Source organism: Malaclemys terrapin, chromosome 5 (genome assembly GCF_027887155.1).
Source record: "Malaclemys terrapin pileata isolate rMalTer1 chromosome 5, rMalTer1.hap1, whole genome shotgun sequence".
Taxonomy (NCBI): Eukaryota; Metazoa; Chordata; order Testudines; family Emydidae; genus Malaclemys; species Malaclemys terrapin.
In genome coordinates this window covers 131,244,746-131,258,436 of record NC_071509.1, presented here as the reverse complement: position 1 = coordinate 131,258,436, position 13,691 = coordinate 131,244,746, and the positions used below count along the sequence as shown (strand labels likewise).

The 13,691-nt window shown below is 38.1% G+C and overlaps 1 protein-coding gene across 7 annotated transcripts in view; it reads right to left on the bottom strand.

The window, feature by feature from the left end:
- Window positions 1-13,691, bottom strand: part of RUFY3 (RUN and FYVE domain containing 3) — an 83,397-nt gene that overhangs the window by 16,707 nt on the left and 52,999 nt on the right. For 4 of the 7 annotated variants that reach the window (XM_054029760.1, XM_054029763.1, XM_054029761.1 and 1 more), the window contains 7 exons: window positions 13,628-13,689; window positions 11,904-11,969; window positions 11,733-11,802; window positions 6,931-7,023; window positions 6,384-6,467; window positions 5,524-5,691; window positions 3,826-3,923 (listed from right to left, as the gene is read on the bottom strand). In XM_054029760.1, coding sequence (XP_053885735.1) covers window positions 3,826-3,923; window positions 5,524-5,691; window positions 6,384-6,467; window positions 6,931-7,023; window positions 11,733-11,802; window positions 11,904-11,969; window positions 13,628-13,689 — 641 coding nt within the window. Of the gene's footprint in view, window positions 1-59; window positions 2,227-3,825; window positions 3,924-5,523; window positions 5,692-6,383; window positions 6,468-6,930; window positions 7,024-11,732; window positions 11,803-11,903; window positions 11,970-13,627; window positions 13,690-13,691 lie in introns of those variants that run through there. The other 3 variants (XM_054029764.1, XM_054029765.1, XM_054029766.1) reach the window with 1 other exon arrangement.

Here is a 13,691-nt window from a genome sequence, read left to right as displayed (position 1 = left end):
GAAGGATGAAAATATTCTAAAGAAAGACAAAATGTAGGTGAACCAGGCAGAAGAAACTCTGATTTTCAATGTTTTTTATTCTATTACTACAGTTTACAGCTATTAGATGATAAACATAAAACATTTTATCCATATTCAAAGCAAACCTCAAGTACACAGAATTTTAGTCAAATTTTATTTTAATGTACGTTACATTTCAGCTTTACACATGTAACTGGAACTTGCAACATAGGTTATCTACTATATTTAGAATTAGTGCATTTTCCTGGTCTCTTCCACAACTATCACATCAGATTAAGCACACAGGCATTTACACCACAGCAACCTATACTCTGGATCAAATATTAGACATGTTGCCAGATACTTAAGTCTTCAATCCTACTATAGCATTGCTGTGATAGGAGAAAGTTTATTGTCCACAAGAAGAATTTGGCAGGGGGTTGGAACAATCCGAACTAGCCATTTGGATATCCTGCTGAAAGCTTTTATTCTGCAGATCATTCAAATGAGTTCAGAATAAAAGGTCACAAGGTTAATTTTGTGTTTTCAAACATGTGACTCAATAGCCAGCCTCAAATACTTAGTAGCTGTTTTCCAGGGAGTCTTATAAAGTCTGCCATTGTGCAGTCATCAATTTTACAAGCTAACGGGTGATACCCACTTGTGTACTGGAGGGCAAGATTGAGCCTCACAGATTTTTAAGTGTGTCCAGTGCGAATTAATATTTTTTCCAGCTGCATGAGAGTCATATAAGTCTCCCACTATGTGTCAAGGAGTCCTATTCTACAGGACCGAGTGGGAAATTTACACGAGACAGAATTTTTGCAAGCAATTCACAAGGACAAAAAACTATTAAACTCGGAAAAAAACCCAAACTTGATTTCTTGAAGCAAAGTATTTATAGAATTATTTACACCCTAAAGCCTGTATGGGACCAGCCTGGTGACCTCTTGCGACCATAGGGAAGAGGACACTAACTTACAATATTCCAATCTACAATTTTAAAAAATTTGAAGTGAGATGTTAAGCTTATGATTATTTTTCCTAGTCAGAACCATTTCTAAGCTTTAGTTGGTCTTTCATTATTTTGCCAGAACTCTCAGCAAATTCCCTGTTCGTATCAAGCAACAGAAACTTAGAAGCAAATGTAACAAGGGTAACAGTGAAGGGCAGCTATTCTGTTTTATTTGTTATAGGCTAGCTACTCTGAGACAAGGACTGGCCAGCAAAGAACTACTACTTGTTCCAATCCTTCCTCTCTCTCATTTTTTTTTAACCCCAACGTATAAAGAGCAGAATTTATTTGTAAAATGTGTAACTATTCCTTTTCTAGGAAGAGGAGAGACCAACAAAACAACTGTCTCTCCTCAGCTTCCTTCAGTTAGGAAGAACTGCAGTATATTTCTAGAGGGAATTATGGCAGAGGTAGAAGGCAATGAAAAGATCAGGAGGTTCTACTGTAACATTACTCTAAGACATCTAGTTACTAATTTTGTCTTCATGAAGTTTAAAGGAATCTATGGTTGATTTACCTCCCCACCCCAAGTCACTAAGGCAAAATTGTTGCAAGTAGTCTTGGTTAATGAGGACTGGATCTTCATGGTGACAAGATATTAAGATGTAATGCCCATTTGTCCTTGTTTTGGGGTTAAACCCAAAGAACAAAAGTGAAAGGGTAATGGTTGGGAATACGCACATAACTACTTTCAACTACTTCCAGGGACACATTTTCTTTGTCTACTTCATAACTGGGTAACAGAGAAAACTAATTTGGCTTCCCCAGAACTGGCCAATCGGATATTGGCATAGAACCACACATCTAATACCCATTCATGTTGAAGACTTGTGCTGTATACAGAACGTATCAAAGGTATGTACAGAGCCACAAATCTCTCATTCCTTAAGCTTTCCTTGTGTATTTATTGGCCAACTCCTCTGTAGCTTAACAAAGTTTATATGGCAAATTAGGGAGCTTCTACCAAACTTTCTATCTCTGAAAAAAAAGCCCAAAGATTTTAAAAATTCAGCAAATTCCAAATCAACTTTAAATGACAATTAACGTTTTAACAGTTGCTTTTAACTATTCTTAAGGTTTTTCCCCTCATAACTAAGTTTCGATGTCAGAGTTGTGAGGTGACCAGTTGCAAAAATGCTTAATGGTGCTTATGGATCAGTTTGTTTGCTGCACTATTTAAGGCTTTTGCCTGTTTCACCAAATCCTTTTCACTATATGAAAAATGTCAGAATGATGATGTGAGGGGAAAATGGAAAAAAAAAAATCAGTAAGAGAAAAGTTCAAATCAGTTAACTGAACAGATATTGTAGTACATTCAATATAATGTCTGTATAAATTATGAAAGGGTAAACATTTCTCAAAAAGCCACTCAAAAGACTACAGAAACACCAACTCAGAAGAATTTGATGAAAGTTACACACACTACAATAATCATCCTTTTACTGAATAAGGTAATAATTGTAAAAAACCCCATAACTATTCCCCTTACTTCTGTCTTTATTATTTCTAAGTGAAACAGCATTTATCTTTAGGAAATGCACCTCTCATGCTCGCCAGTATCATTTAGGATCATAACATGGGGATGGATGCATAGGTGGAGACACTTTGGAGTAAATAAATACAGTTCCATTTGAAGTCAATTCACACCAGCTGAACCCTCTGTGAAAGCAACTATAAGAGGCTCAGCTCCGAAGATGTTAAAGAAAAAGGAATGCAACCCCCTGAGATCCTCCTCTGGGAGTGAGTGGTTTTATGTCTGACCTCAGAGTCCATCCCAATTATGTGAGAGTTGGTAGTCGGTTGTCAGCACTGTCTCACTAGGATAGGTGTTTGAGAATATCTCCTCATGGCACTAATGGATATTGTTCCCATCCGCCACCTCTGCTAGCTCCTAGTGCCAGAAATAGTCCTCTACAGTCCCACCCCCCAAGTTAGTTTCACTGTGCTTTCTTGCACTTCAGACCTCCCAGAAACAAACATGGGTCTCAGTTTTCACGGAGATGGAAGTTCCAGTTTTAATATAGGATAGTTTTAAAAACAGAACTAGAGTCTTATGTAACAATAAGCATATTTCAGCTCTGACTGTTGTAATCCTTGTCCTTCATGCCCACACTACTGTATTGCCATCCTACCATCTTGTGTCTAATATGGACTGTATGCTTCTGTGAGTCATCCATTTGTAGAGTGTTAGTGGTGCTGTACAGACCTATTTAAATTAACAATAGGCAATTAATTACCCAGTGTTACATCTTCACATTCAACAATGCTGACAAGGATTCCAATAATTAGCTTTTATATATGTATGCTCTGTTTGTGTATATAAAACAAGCATCTACAATAATTGATATTTTAGCAGGATGTTCTCATTTATGGAGGATTTTCCTGAGCGCACAAAAGAATGTCCTAGCTACCAGTCTATCATGGAATTAGTGCTATAGGGCCAAGTCCTACTCTCGCTACTCATCTGAATAGTTTCACTTACTTCCATGGGACTGTTCAGGTGAGTAAGAGCAGTAGGATTTGACCCACTGTTGTAATGCCCAGTTCCGCTCCCATGCTATTCAATGGGAATTTTGCCACAGACTTCAACGAAAGCAGGCCTGGCCACTGAATGCAACTCAGATAATATTAACGTTTCAAAAAAATATCTATAAAGGACTCTTAGAAATAGCGCTTAGCGTGTCTGGGATATTTGTTTAGCTCTGTGTAACAAGTTTATCTAAAAAATATGCATTTTTAGCACCTGCAAAAGTATACCACATACCACAGGCAGACATTTATATTTTGCAATAAACAAGTTTCATTTTTACCTTTGTTCAAGCTGTTTAATAGTAGCAGCCATCTGATTTGTCTTCTCCTCCAAACGGCTGTTTAATTCACTCCTCTGTTTCACTCCCAGGTCTGAACTCTGGAAAGGAAAGTTACCTAATGTCTTCAGTAAGCAGTGATAAATATGAAATAAACTACACTGGAAAATGAAATGGAATTGGTGATACTAAAACAGGTAAGAAGGAGTGATCCAAAAGGCAAAGATCGGAAGCAAAGATTAATAGTGGGGACAAGCATTTCCCCATGTCCTGGTAAGTGAGTAAGTAAATAAAGAATTTTATTTTATATATAAAGTATCATATCTGAACCCATGGCATAGATTGATGTAGTATCAACTGATGTAGTATCAATACTGCACCATCAATTGTGTGGCACAAGAGTGCCAGTTGCCTGAACTGTCAACTGTCTGGCAGCAAAATCTATTTATGGTTTTGAAATTAAGTTGAATACTTATTTCTCTGGGCATTAGCTGTCTGGTTTTGTCTGAGTAGTCTGTTCTAGTGGATTTCTGTGACCAGTGGAACTATATACATTAAAATAATAGATTTTACTAGACAGATGCTATCATGGTTTTGTTTTTATAAATACGTGGTGTTTACAGTGATATATGTTTACTGTTAGGTTTGGTCGTTAGAGCTTTTCTTTAGAACTGACTTCGCTTATGCTGCAGGCGGTCCTCTAGAAACAGAGGTTATAAGGACTATGATTTTGAAACCCTGTCTCTGTCCATGGTAACCTGTACAAATGATTTCATTTTATCATTATATACCATAGCAAGTGATACCTTGTGTGTTACAGTAGAGAACACAAAAGAAAACCTCATATAAGCTGTGACTGAGGACAGCCCAAGTCTATATTGGCAAATGAAATTAGGAAGTAAAACCACAGGCTACGGATTCTGAAAATGTTGCTGCATCATCCTAGTTTCTACAGTTACTTAAAACTTGTGCTCCAGTCTAGAGAAAGGAGATTATACACTGTTGTACACAGTTATTTGCACTAATAAAAGTGAAATGCAGCAGAAAGGGAGCTTGCCCACACACCATCTCCCATAAGTATTGGGAAAAGATCCATCTCCTTAGTTTCTAGCATGTTAAGACGGGAACAGAAGTGGAACTACTGAACACTGACCAGCTATGCAAGCTGCTCCAAAAACAGTATCAGGTGATTTGGAGCATGCTGCTGAGACATCCTTACCCAACAACTCTCAAAACAGCCATGTATTAGGGGGAAATTACTGTCTTACTTTCAACAGATAAGTGTTTAGAGATCATGGGATGCTTTTTCCTCACAAGTCCCTGCATCTGGTGAGCATTTTTTATTTTAAAAAGGTATGAGCCAGCCTTGTAGTGCTGGCAAACCACATGACTACACAAAGGATCCAAGAACAGACTCTGACTTTCTACAGACTCTGCTGCTTCTGGACCAAGTCACGTTCAGCTTTCCTCAGTTAGAAAGGTTAGCCTCAACGCAGGCTGAGGGTTGAAGGAATCAAATGGAATCCATAGTGAGATTAGGAGATGGGGAAGGATAGGGCAGGGAGGAAAAGAAAAGGTATACAAGTGACCCTCTTCTTCCCTCACGAATGACTTTCTGATAAGAAAAAAAAGTAGTCTAGTTGGTTCCTACATGCCATAGCTACAAAGGGATCATTTCATTTCATTGGCTTCCTTCCCTACCTGCAGCTTGAAGGAGAGTTCATGCTTTAGTGCCCTGAGATCATCTAGTTGCTGCCTGAGTGCCACTAGTGCATCCTGCTTCTCACAAACATCTTTTTCCAGCATCTTCATGGCCAGCTCCATCTCCTGTCTCATTCCAATCTGCACCTCTAGTTCTTTTTCTACATCCTGAAACACACACATTATGTTTTATAACAAGTCTTCTGACTAGAATACGACTGAACTAATGTGTGATAATCCACCCTGCCCTCCACCCCATCAACACATACTATTAATCATGTTGCACTACAAACATCTTATGGCCACTATAAATAGAATTTAGAAACTAAATAAAGGAAAACAGATGCCATAACAGCCAAGTATTATAGCTATATATATGGCTTCACTGGCAACCAATCAGAAAACTCTATTTGGGCCAAATTTATATTTTTAATTCGTGAAATGTTTGTAGACCTCTTATTTCACAAGAATACCCCTTTCAACCATTTTCCCCACCCTTATCCCATTGTGCTGTATAACAATAGTTGACAGGTGTCCATGTTGTAGGCTCAAATATATCATTTGAATTTCTTAAATACAAAAATAGAAGCTCAATGCATGTTTTGTGTGATGTTGAGCCAAATCTGGTAAGTATTCTGCTGTGAAGCAGGAAAATTACTTTTGGTAGATTGTTTTAAAACAAAATGAAGTTATTAGGCAAGGTTAACAACGGTTATTAAGCAAGGTATTTTGGAATACTATCACCCTTACTTGCATCTTGGACCATAACACATACCCTTTGCAAAAAGTTAATTGTTAGACAATGAATGACTATATAAAACATAATACTTTACCGAATTCTGAGTTTAGACCAAGCTTACCAGCCGTAGCTGAGTCTCCTCCTTTAACTGTTTCCGTGCTTCGTTCAGTGCAAGTCCATCTGCAGTTCTGTCTTGCTTAGTTACCTAGAGTTAACAAAGAGAACAAATCAGATGGCAAACTATCAGAATCCTCATATTTGTTGATTTGCTTCTGCTGTTTTCAAACATTGATAGTCTTCATTGAGTTAATACAGAAGTAACATACTTGTGACATTACTATTTCCCTTCACCAACATGCGCTATTTAATGCAATTATGTATAATCAATCTAGCCATCTGCAGGATGTATATAATAGGATTTTAAGTATGAACAATTTATAAAATCTGATGAAATGTCTTTATAATTTCAAAAAGTAGAAAGATTCTGCAGTGGATACCAACATCTTTTATCTGGTTAAGTAAAATCTTTGAAACAGTTCTATGGAGTTCCCCTTGACTGTAGAACAAAAGATGGACTTGAGTAATGAGAGTGCCAATGGCACAAGTAAGTGTGATTCCCACTTTAAAAAAAAAAAAAAGAAGAAGATTCATGACACACACACACTGACCTTACGATTACTTTCCAAGAGGTAAGAACTTTCTTCTTTAACTCGTTCCATCTCTTCTTGCAGTGTTATAATCCTGTTGTTTGCAACTGCAAGCTGTAAACAAAACCAGAGAATTGTAACTTAGACGCTGATGTTTCACTTGGCTGAATGGACAGCTATTTACACTACTTGGATACCAATGTGCTCAGGCATTTTAGCTAAGGCAGTGATGGGTGCGATATGAGAATCTTAACAGAAGAAAGATCTTCACTGGCCTACTTGGGGGAGTGGTTCTTTGTCCTACTCCATGTTGGAATTCCTGGGAGAAAGACATCCATGACCAATAGATTACTTATTTTAATACAGAAGCAAACCAAAGTAACTTGGAAAAGCTTTCCCACAGAGCGAATTACTTTGTAAATCATAACTTATGCAACCTCCTCCACTCAACAAAAGCTCAATGACATTGCAAGATGTTGGTTGAGTGGTTTCATTATATGACAAAACTGGGAAAAAAGGATCCTGACAAGACCATGATTCTTTTGTACAGTTCATGCAAAATGCATTAATTGATATGACATGCAACACAATTAATTAGGTATGTGCCGCAAATAGTTTTGGTGGGCAGAGTTGTTACAATGTTAGTTATTACTTTAACCAATATGGAGACTCCACTGAATGACCAGAAAATAAATTGTTTATCAACAAATACTTTGATAAGTACTGCAATTAATTTGGTAGGAGACATGAATAAGTTTGATTAGCACAGCATATGAATTTTGCAGGCTTTAAACAAAAGGCCATTTATTACAGTATAACTAAAAACAGCAGCATAATCAGGCTGCCACTTAAAGTACTCAATTTTTAATTGCACAATAAGAACATAAGAACGGCCGTACCGGGTCAGACCAAAGGTCCATCTAGCCCAGTATCCTGTCTACCGACAGTGGCCAATGCCAGGTGCCCCAGAGGGAGTGAACCTAACAGGCAATGATCAAGTGATCTCTCTCCTGCCATCCATCTCCACCCTCTGACAGACAGAGGCTAGGGACACCATTCCTTACCCGTCCTGGCTAATAGCCATTAATGGACTTCACCACCATGAATTTATCCAGTTCTCTTTTAAACTCTGTTATAGTCCTAGCCTTCACAACCTCCTCAGGTAAGGAGTTCCACAAGTTGACTGTGCGCTGCGTGAAGAAGAACTTCCTTTTATTTGTTTTAAACCTGCTGCCTATTAATTTCATTTGATGACCCCTAGTTCTTGTATTATGGGAATAAGTAAATAACTTTTCCTTATCCACTTTCTCCACATCACTCATGATTTTATATACCTCTATCATATCCCCCCTTAGTCTCCTCTTTTCCAAGCTGAAGAGTCCTAGCTTCTTTAATCTCTCCTCATATGGGACCCGTTCCAAACCCTTAATCATTTTAGTTGTCCTTTTCTGAACCTTTTCTAGTGCCAGTATATCTTTTTTGAGATGAGGAGACCACATCTGTACGCAGTATTCGAGATGTGGGTGTACCATCGATTTATATAAGGGCAATAATATATTCTCAGTCTTATTCTCTATCCCCTTTTTAATGATACCTAACATCCTGTTTGCTTTTTTGACCACCTCTGCACACTGCGCGGACATCTTCAGAGAACTATCCACAATGACTCCAAGATCTTTTTCCTGACTTGTTGTAGCTAAATTAGCACCCATCATATTGTATGTATAGTTGGGGTTATTTTTTCCAATGTGCATTACTTTACATTTATCCACATTAAATTTCATTTGCCATTTTGTTGCCCAATCACTTAGTTTTGTGAGATCTTTTTGAAGTTCTTCACAGTCTGCTTTGGACTTATCTTTAGCAGTTTAGTATCATCTGCAAACTTTGCCACCTCACTGTTTACCCCTTTCTCCAGATCATTTATGAATAAGTTGAATAGGATCGGTCCGAGGACTGACCCTTGGGGAACACCACTAGTTACCCCTCTCAATTCTGAGAATTTACCATTAATTCCTACCCTTTGTTCCCTGTCTTTTAACCAGTTCTCAATCCATGAAAAGACCTTCCCTTTTATCCCATGGCAGCTTAATTTACATAAGAGCCTTTGGTGAGGGACCTTGTCAAAGGCTTTCTGGAAATCTAAGTACACTATGTCCACTGGATCCCCCTTGTCCACATGTTTGTTGACCCCTTCAAAGAATTCTAATAGATTAGTAAGACACGATTTCCCTTTACAGAAACCATGTTGACTATTGCCCAACAGTTTATGTTTTTCTATGTGTCGGACAATTTTATTCTTAACTATTGTTTCGACTAATTTGCCCGGTACAGACATTAGACTTACCGGTCTGTAATTGCCGGGATCACCTCTAGAGCCCTTTTTAAATAGTGGCGTTACATTAGCTAACTTCCAGTCATTGGGTACAGAAGCCGATTTAAAGGACAGGTTACAAACCTTAGTTAACAGTTCCGCAACTTCACATTTGAGTTCTTTCAGAACTCTTGGGTGAATGCCATCTGGTCCCGGTGACTTGTTTATGTTAAGTTTATCAATTAATTCCAAAACCTCCTCTCGTGACACTTCAATCTGTGACAGTTCCTCAGATTTGTCACCTACAAAAGCCAGCTCAGGTTTGGGAATCTCCCTAACATCCTCAGCCGTGAAGACTGAAGATTAGTATATAACAAAAAACTTTTCTACCTTCCCTACATGAGTAGATACAGTCAGATCCACTAGTGAAATTGGATGCCAGAGGAGAGACTGCAAAGCTTTTTACATTTGTAACAGGACTATCTGAATATGCATCTTTGGAACTGTTCACTAACCAGCTATATAAAGCTATCCGGAGTGAACAAAACATGCAAATGTAAGGCCATTTCTGTCCTTTTCCAGAGATTATTTTCATTTGTATTATCATAACACTTCGAGATCCTAATTAATATCAGACCCCTTTTGTGCTAAGAGAGTCTACATCCAAAGAGCACCTAATCTAAACAGACAAAAGGGACAAGAATCCAAACTCATTATTCCCCATTTTACATGGGAAACGGAGGGAAAGAGATTAACTGATTTGTCCAAAGTCATACAGGAGGCCTGTAGTAGAACGGGGAAGATTAGAATGCATTTCTGGCTTTAAGGTGAACTACAAAGCAAAAATGGAAAAGGAAAAAAAAAGTTATACCTAGATTTGTGTATTGACTGACCTAAGTGACCAGTCTGTGGGGGTTTTCTGCAGAGTGACATTTTTATTTATATTCAGCAAATTTTGAGCAGATACAGGAAAAAGTCATCTTTACATTTCAACGTACGCTATGACAACACCAAGTAAGAGCTGATACAGAAGCAGATATTTACCAAAGAAATACATTTTAAAACAAACATCCTCTGAACATTTCTTCAAAAATTCCTAGTTCACTGAAGATATTCATAGATTCACAGGTTCCAAGGCCAGAATGGACCATTGAGAGCACCTAGTCTAACCTCCTGTATAACACAGGCCATAGAACTTCCCCCAAATAATTCCTGTTTGAACAAGATCCAATCTTGATAAATTGATCCAGTGATTAAATTACCCTCACCTTTAAAAATGTATACCTTATTTCCAGTCTGATGGGTCTAGTTTTGACTTCCAACCACTGGATCTTATCAAACCTTTATGTTTGTTAGACTGAAGAGCCCATCATCCACAATTTGTACTTTACCTAGGTATTGACAGACTGATCAAGTCACTCCTTAACCTTCTCTTCATTAAGCTAAATATGGTGATAGATTCAGGAACTCAAGTCTAAGTCATGTTTTCTAATCCTTTAATCATTCTTGTGGCTCCCTCTTTGAACTCTCACTCATTGAACAACGTTCTTCAACTGTGAATACCAGTACTGGACGTTTTATTCCAGCAGCAGTCGCACCAGTGCAAATACAGAGGAGTAAAACAGCCTCTCTACTCCTACTTGAGATTCCCCTGTTTACACATGCAAGGATCATATTAGCCCTTTTGGCCACAGTGTCACACTGGCAGCTCATGTTCATCTGATTATCCACTATGACCTTCACATCTTGTTCAGAGTCCTCTGTCCCGTAAGCATGATCTACGTTCTTTGTTCCTAGATATATACTTTTGTATTTGACCACATTAAAATGCATTGTTTGCTTGTGCCCAGCTTACCAAGTGATTCAGATCACTCTTTATCAGTGACCTGTCCTCTTCATTATCTACTACTCCCCCAATTTCTGGGTCATCTGCAAACATTATCAGCGATGATTTTATGATTTATTTTCCAGGTCATTAAAAAAATAAATAAAGGGTAAATAGCGAAAGGCCTACAACTGATCCACGTGAGACTCCACTAGAAACACACCTGCTTGATGATTCTCCATTTACAATTACATTTTGAGACCTCTCAGTTAGTCAGCTTTTAATCGATTTAATGTGTACCATGATAATTTTGTATCATTCTGTTTTGTTTTTTAATCAAAATGTTGTGCGGTGGCAAGCCAAGATATCTCATACGATGCATTCTGGGACACATTCTGATGCCTTCCAATAAGCAGAAAGTATCAATAAGATTTCAGAGATGAGAAAACGATTTTTTTAAATAGTTAATTTTAAAAAGCATTCTTTTGCGGAGGGTCCTTCATGCCTAGTTAGTGGCAACAAACAACACAACCCTGTGCTTAATTCAGTTTTCATTTCAGCTTTCCAGTTCACCTTTAACAGACATCAATCATTACAACTTAATTCAGGAATCAGGTATCACTTCTGCCTTAATTCAGAATTTCACAGAGCAACGAAGATGCACCCCTTTTCTGTTACACCTACCTCCTCAGTAAGTTTAGTGTTGGATTTTTCTAAAGCATCCACCTTTGCCTGCAGATTGTTTACAGTGGCACTGTCAAATTGAAGAGAAAAAGCTACTGGTTACTTGAAAAATAAATATAACAACCACTCTGTGTCTCTTAGATCATACCGTAAGAGAAAAGAACTTGGTACCTTAAGTGTCTATTGAGTTCTTCTACATAATTTTTCTGGTCCAGAATAGCAGTTATCTGACCATCTCTGAAAAACAGACACAGTGAATAGTCAGTGCTTCCTGATATACAGCTCTCTCCCAACCTACAAGCAATAATTGTCTCATGGGACTATAGGAATGGCTAAAGCACAGGCTACGACCAGCTCATCTTTAATCCTCCAGATACTGGTTAGTTCTGTGGTGTTTCCTGAGGTCTCTAGGGGGCAATTGTTCTTTACAGAAAGGAAGGCCTGTTACCATTGGGAAGGAAGGCCAGGACTACCAGGCAGAGCTAGTTCTACCTCATCCAACCTTCCCTACCAAGAATGTCCCCTCCATCTTGACCTGTTTCGGTTGTCGCTGAAGTGGGGGGGATTCCTAGCATGGAGCCTAAAGTGGTTCCCTGATGAAGTGGGCTGTCTAGGGGCCAAAAGAAGACTATAGAGTGGGATCATTCAGCAGATGAAGGGGAAGAGGAAAGGAGAGAGAGAAAAAATTTCTCTTTGCTCCCTTCTCTCAACTTCAGATTCTAAGGTCAAGGATATTCATCTTTAAAGTTCTCAGAGTAGACAGGTCAGTGCAGACAACATTGCTATCTAAGAACTATCTGTACCTGAGAAGAAGGCTATTTGAATTGTGATGGAGTCTACAGGACTGAGTGTGAATTCCTCCATGTGACACATACGCATATTGAAAGATGAGAGCAGTTGTAATCTGTGCCTTTATATAAATTAGTTACAGCCCTTGGACTTTGGACAAGTTGTCAGTACAACATTTAGCAGGACAAAGTTTGTATAATTTGCACAGAATGCCCAATCAATCAAGGAAGACATTTTGATTAGCAAGAGAAAATTCAAATAAACAAGTACCAGTATTGTTCTCCGTACTGCCTTCAAGCTTAACAAAACAAAGCCATACCCCTACGATCCACTCAACAAAACCTGAAACCAGACTTTGTTTCATGCATTTCCAGCATGAAAAGTTAAATGAAAACAAATTAATTTTCAAAAATGACAAATACAAGTGTAAACTACTTCACTCGGAAGACTCAAGGTAACACCAAATGAATGGAAAATGATAGAACTTCTGATCAATGAAGAAGAGGATTTAATGGATTTCAGAAGTACAGCAAGTCATATTTATATGTATTATATATTCCTGTATTTTTCCATCTCCTGTTCCTATACAGTGTTATACATCTACTTGCATATATGCAGGTACAAGAACTCAAACTAATCCGATATGTACATTCTGGTTCATTTACACAATGGGGGATTTATTTCTTATACATCCCCCTATGATGATAGAGACTGAAGACTCTTCTACTGGTCATCTAATTGTTTGGAAAAAGAAAATCCCAAACCACGCAGCTCTTAAACTGAAAGAGCTCTAGAAAATGACCTACCACAAGTTTGATTGCTGTGCCTTTTCGCTTTGTAAAATGCTCTCTGATTTAATTGTTGGTTAAGTCAATAAAAGCAACCCCTCTTCCCTGAGATTTTGGATACTTTCCTGTTCTTTCCTTTGTTTGCTTTCTGAATTCCATCCCAGAACTATAATTAGAACAAAAATGGAATTCAGCATGACTGCAGTGTTTTAATTAAAACTATAGGATTATGGGGCAACTTGTACTACTACTCAAAAGCCAAATAACCCCCTTCTCCTCTCCCTCCCCAAAAAAGGACACGTTTCCCTTTGTACTTACCCTTCATTGCCCTTACTGCTGTTCGTGTCCTTCAAGTACATTGAAAAATCAATAACTCCAACCT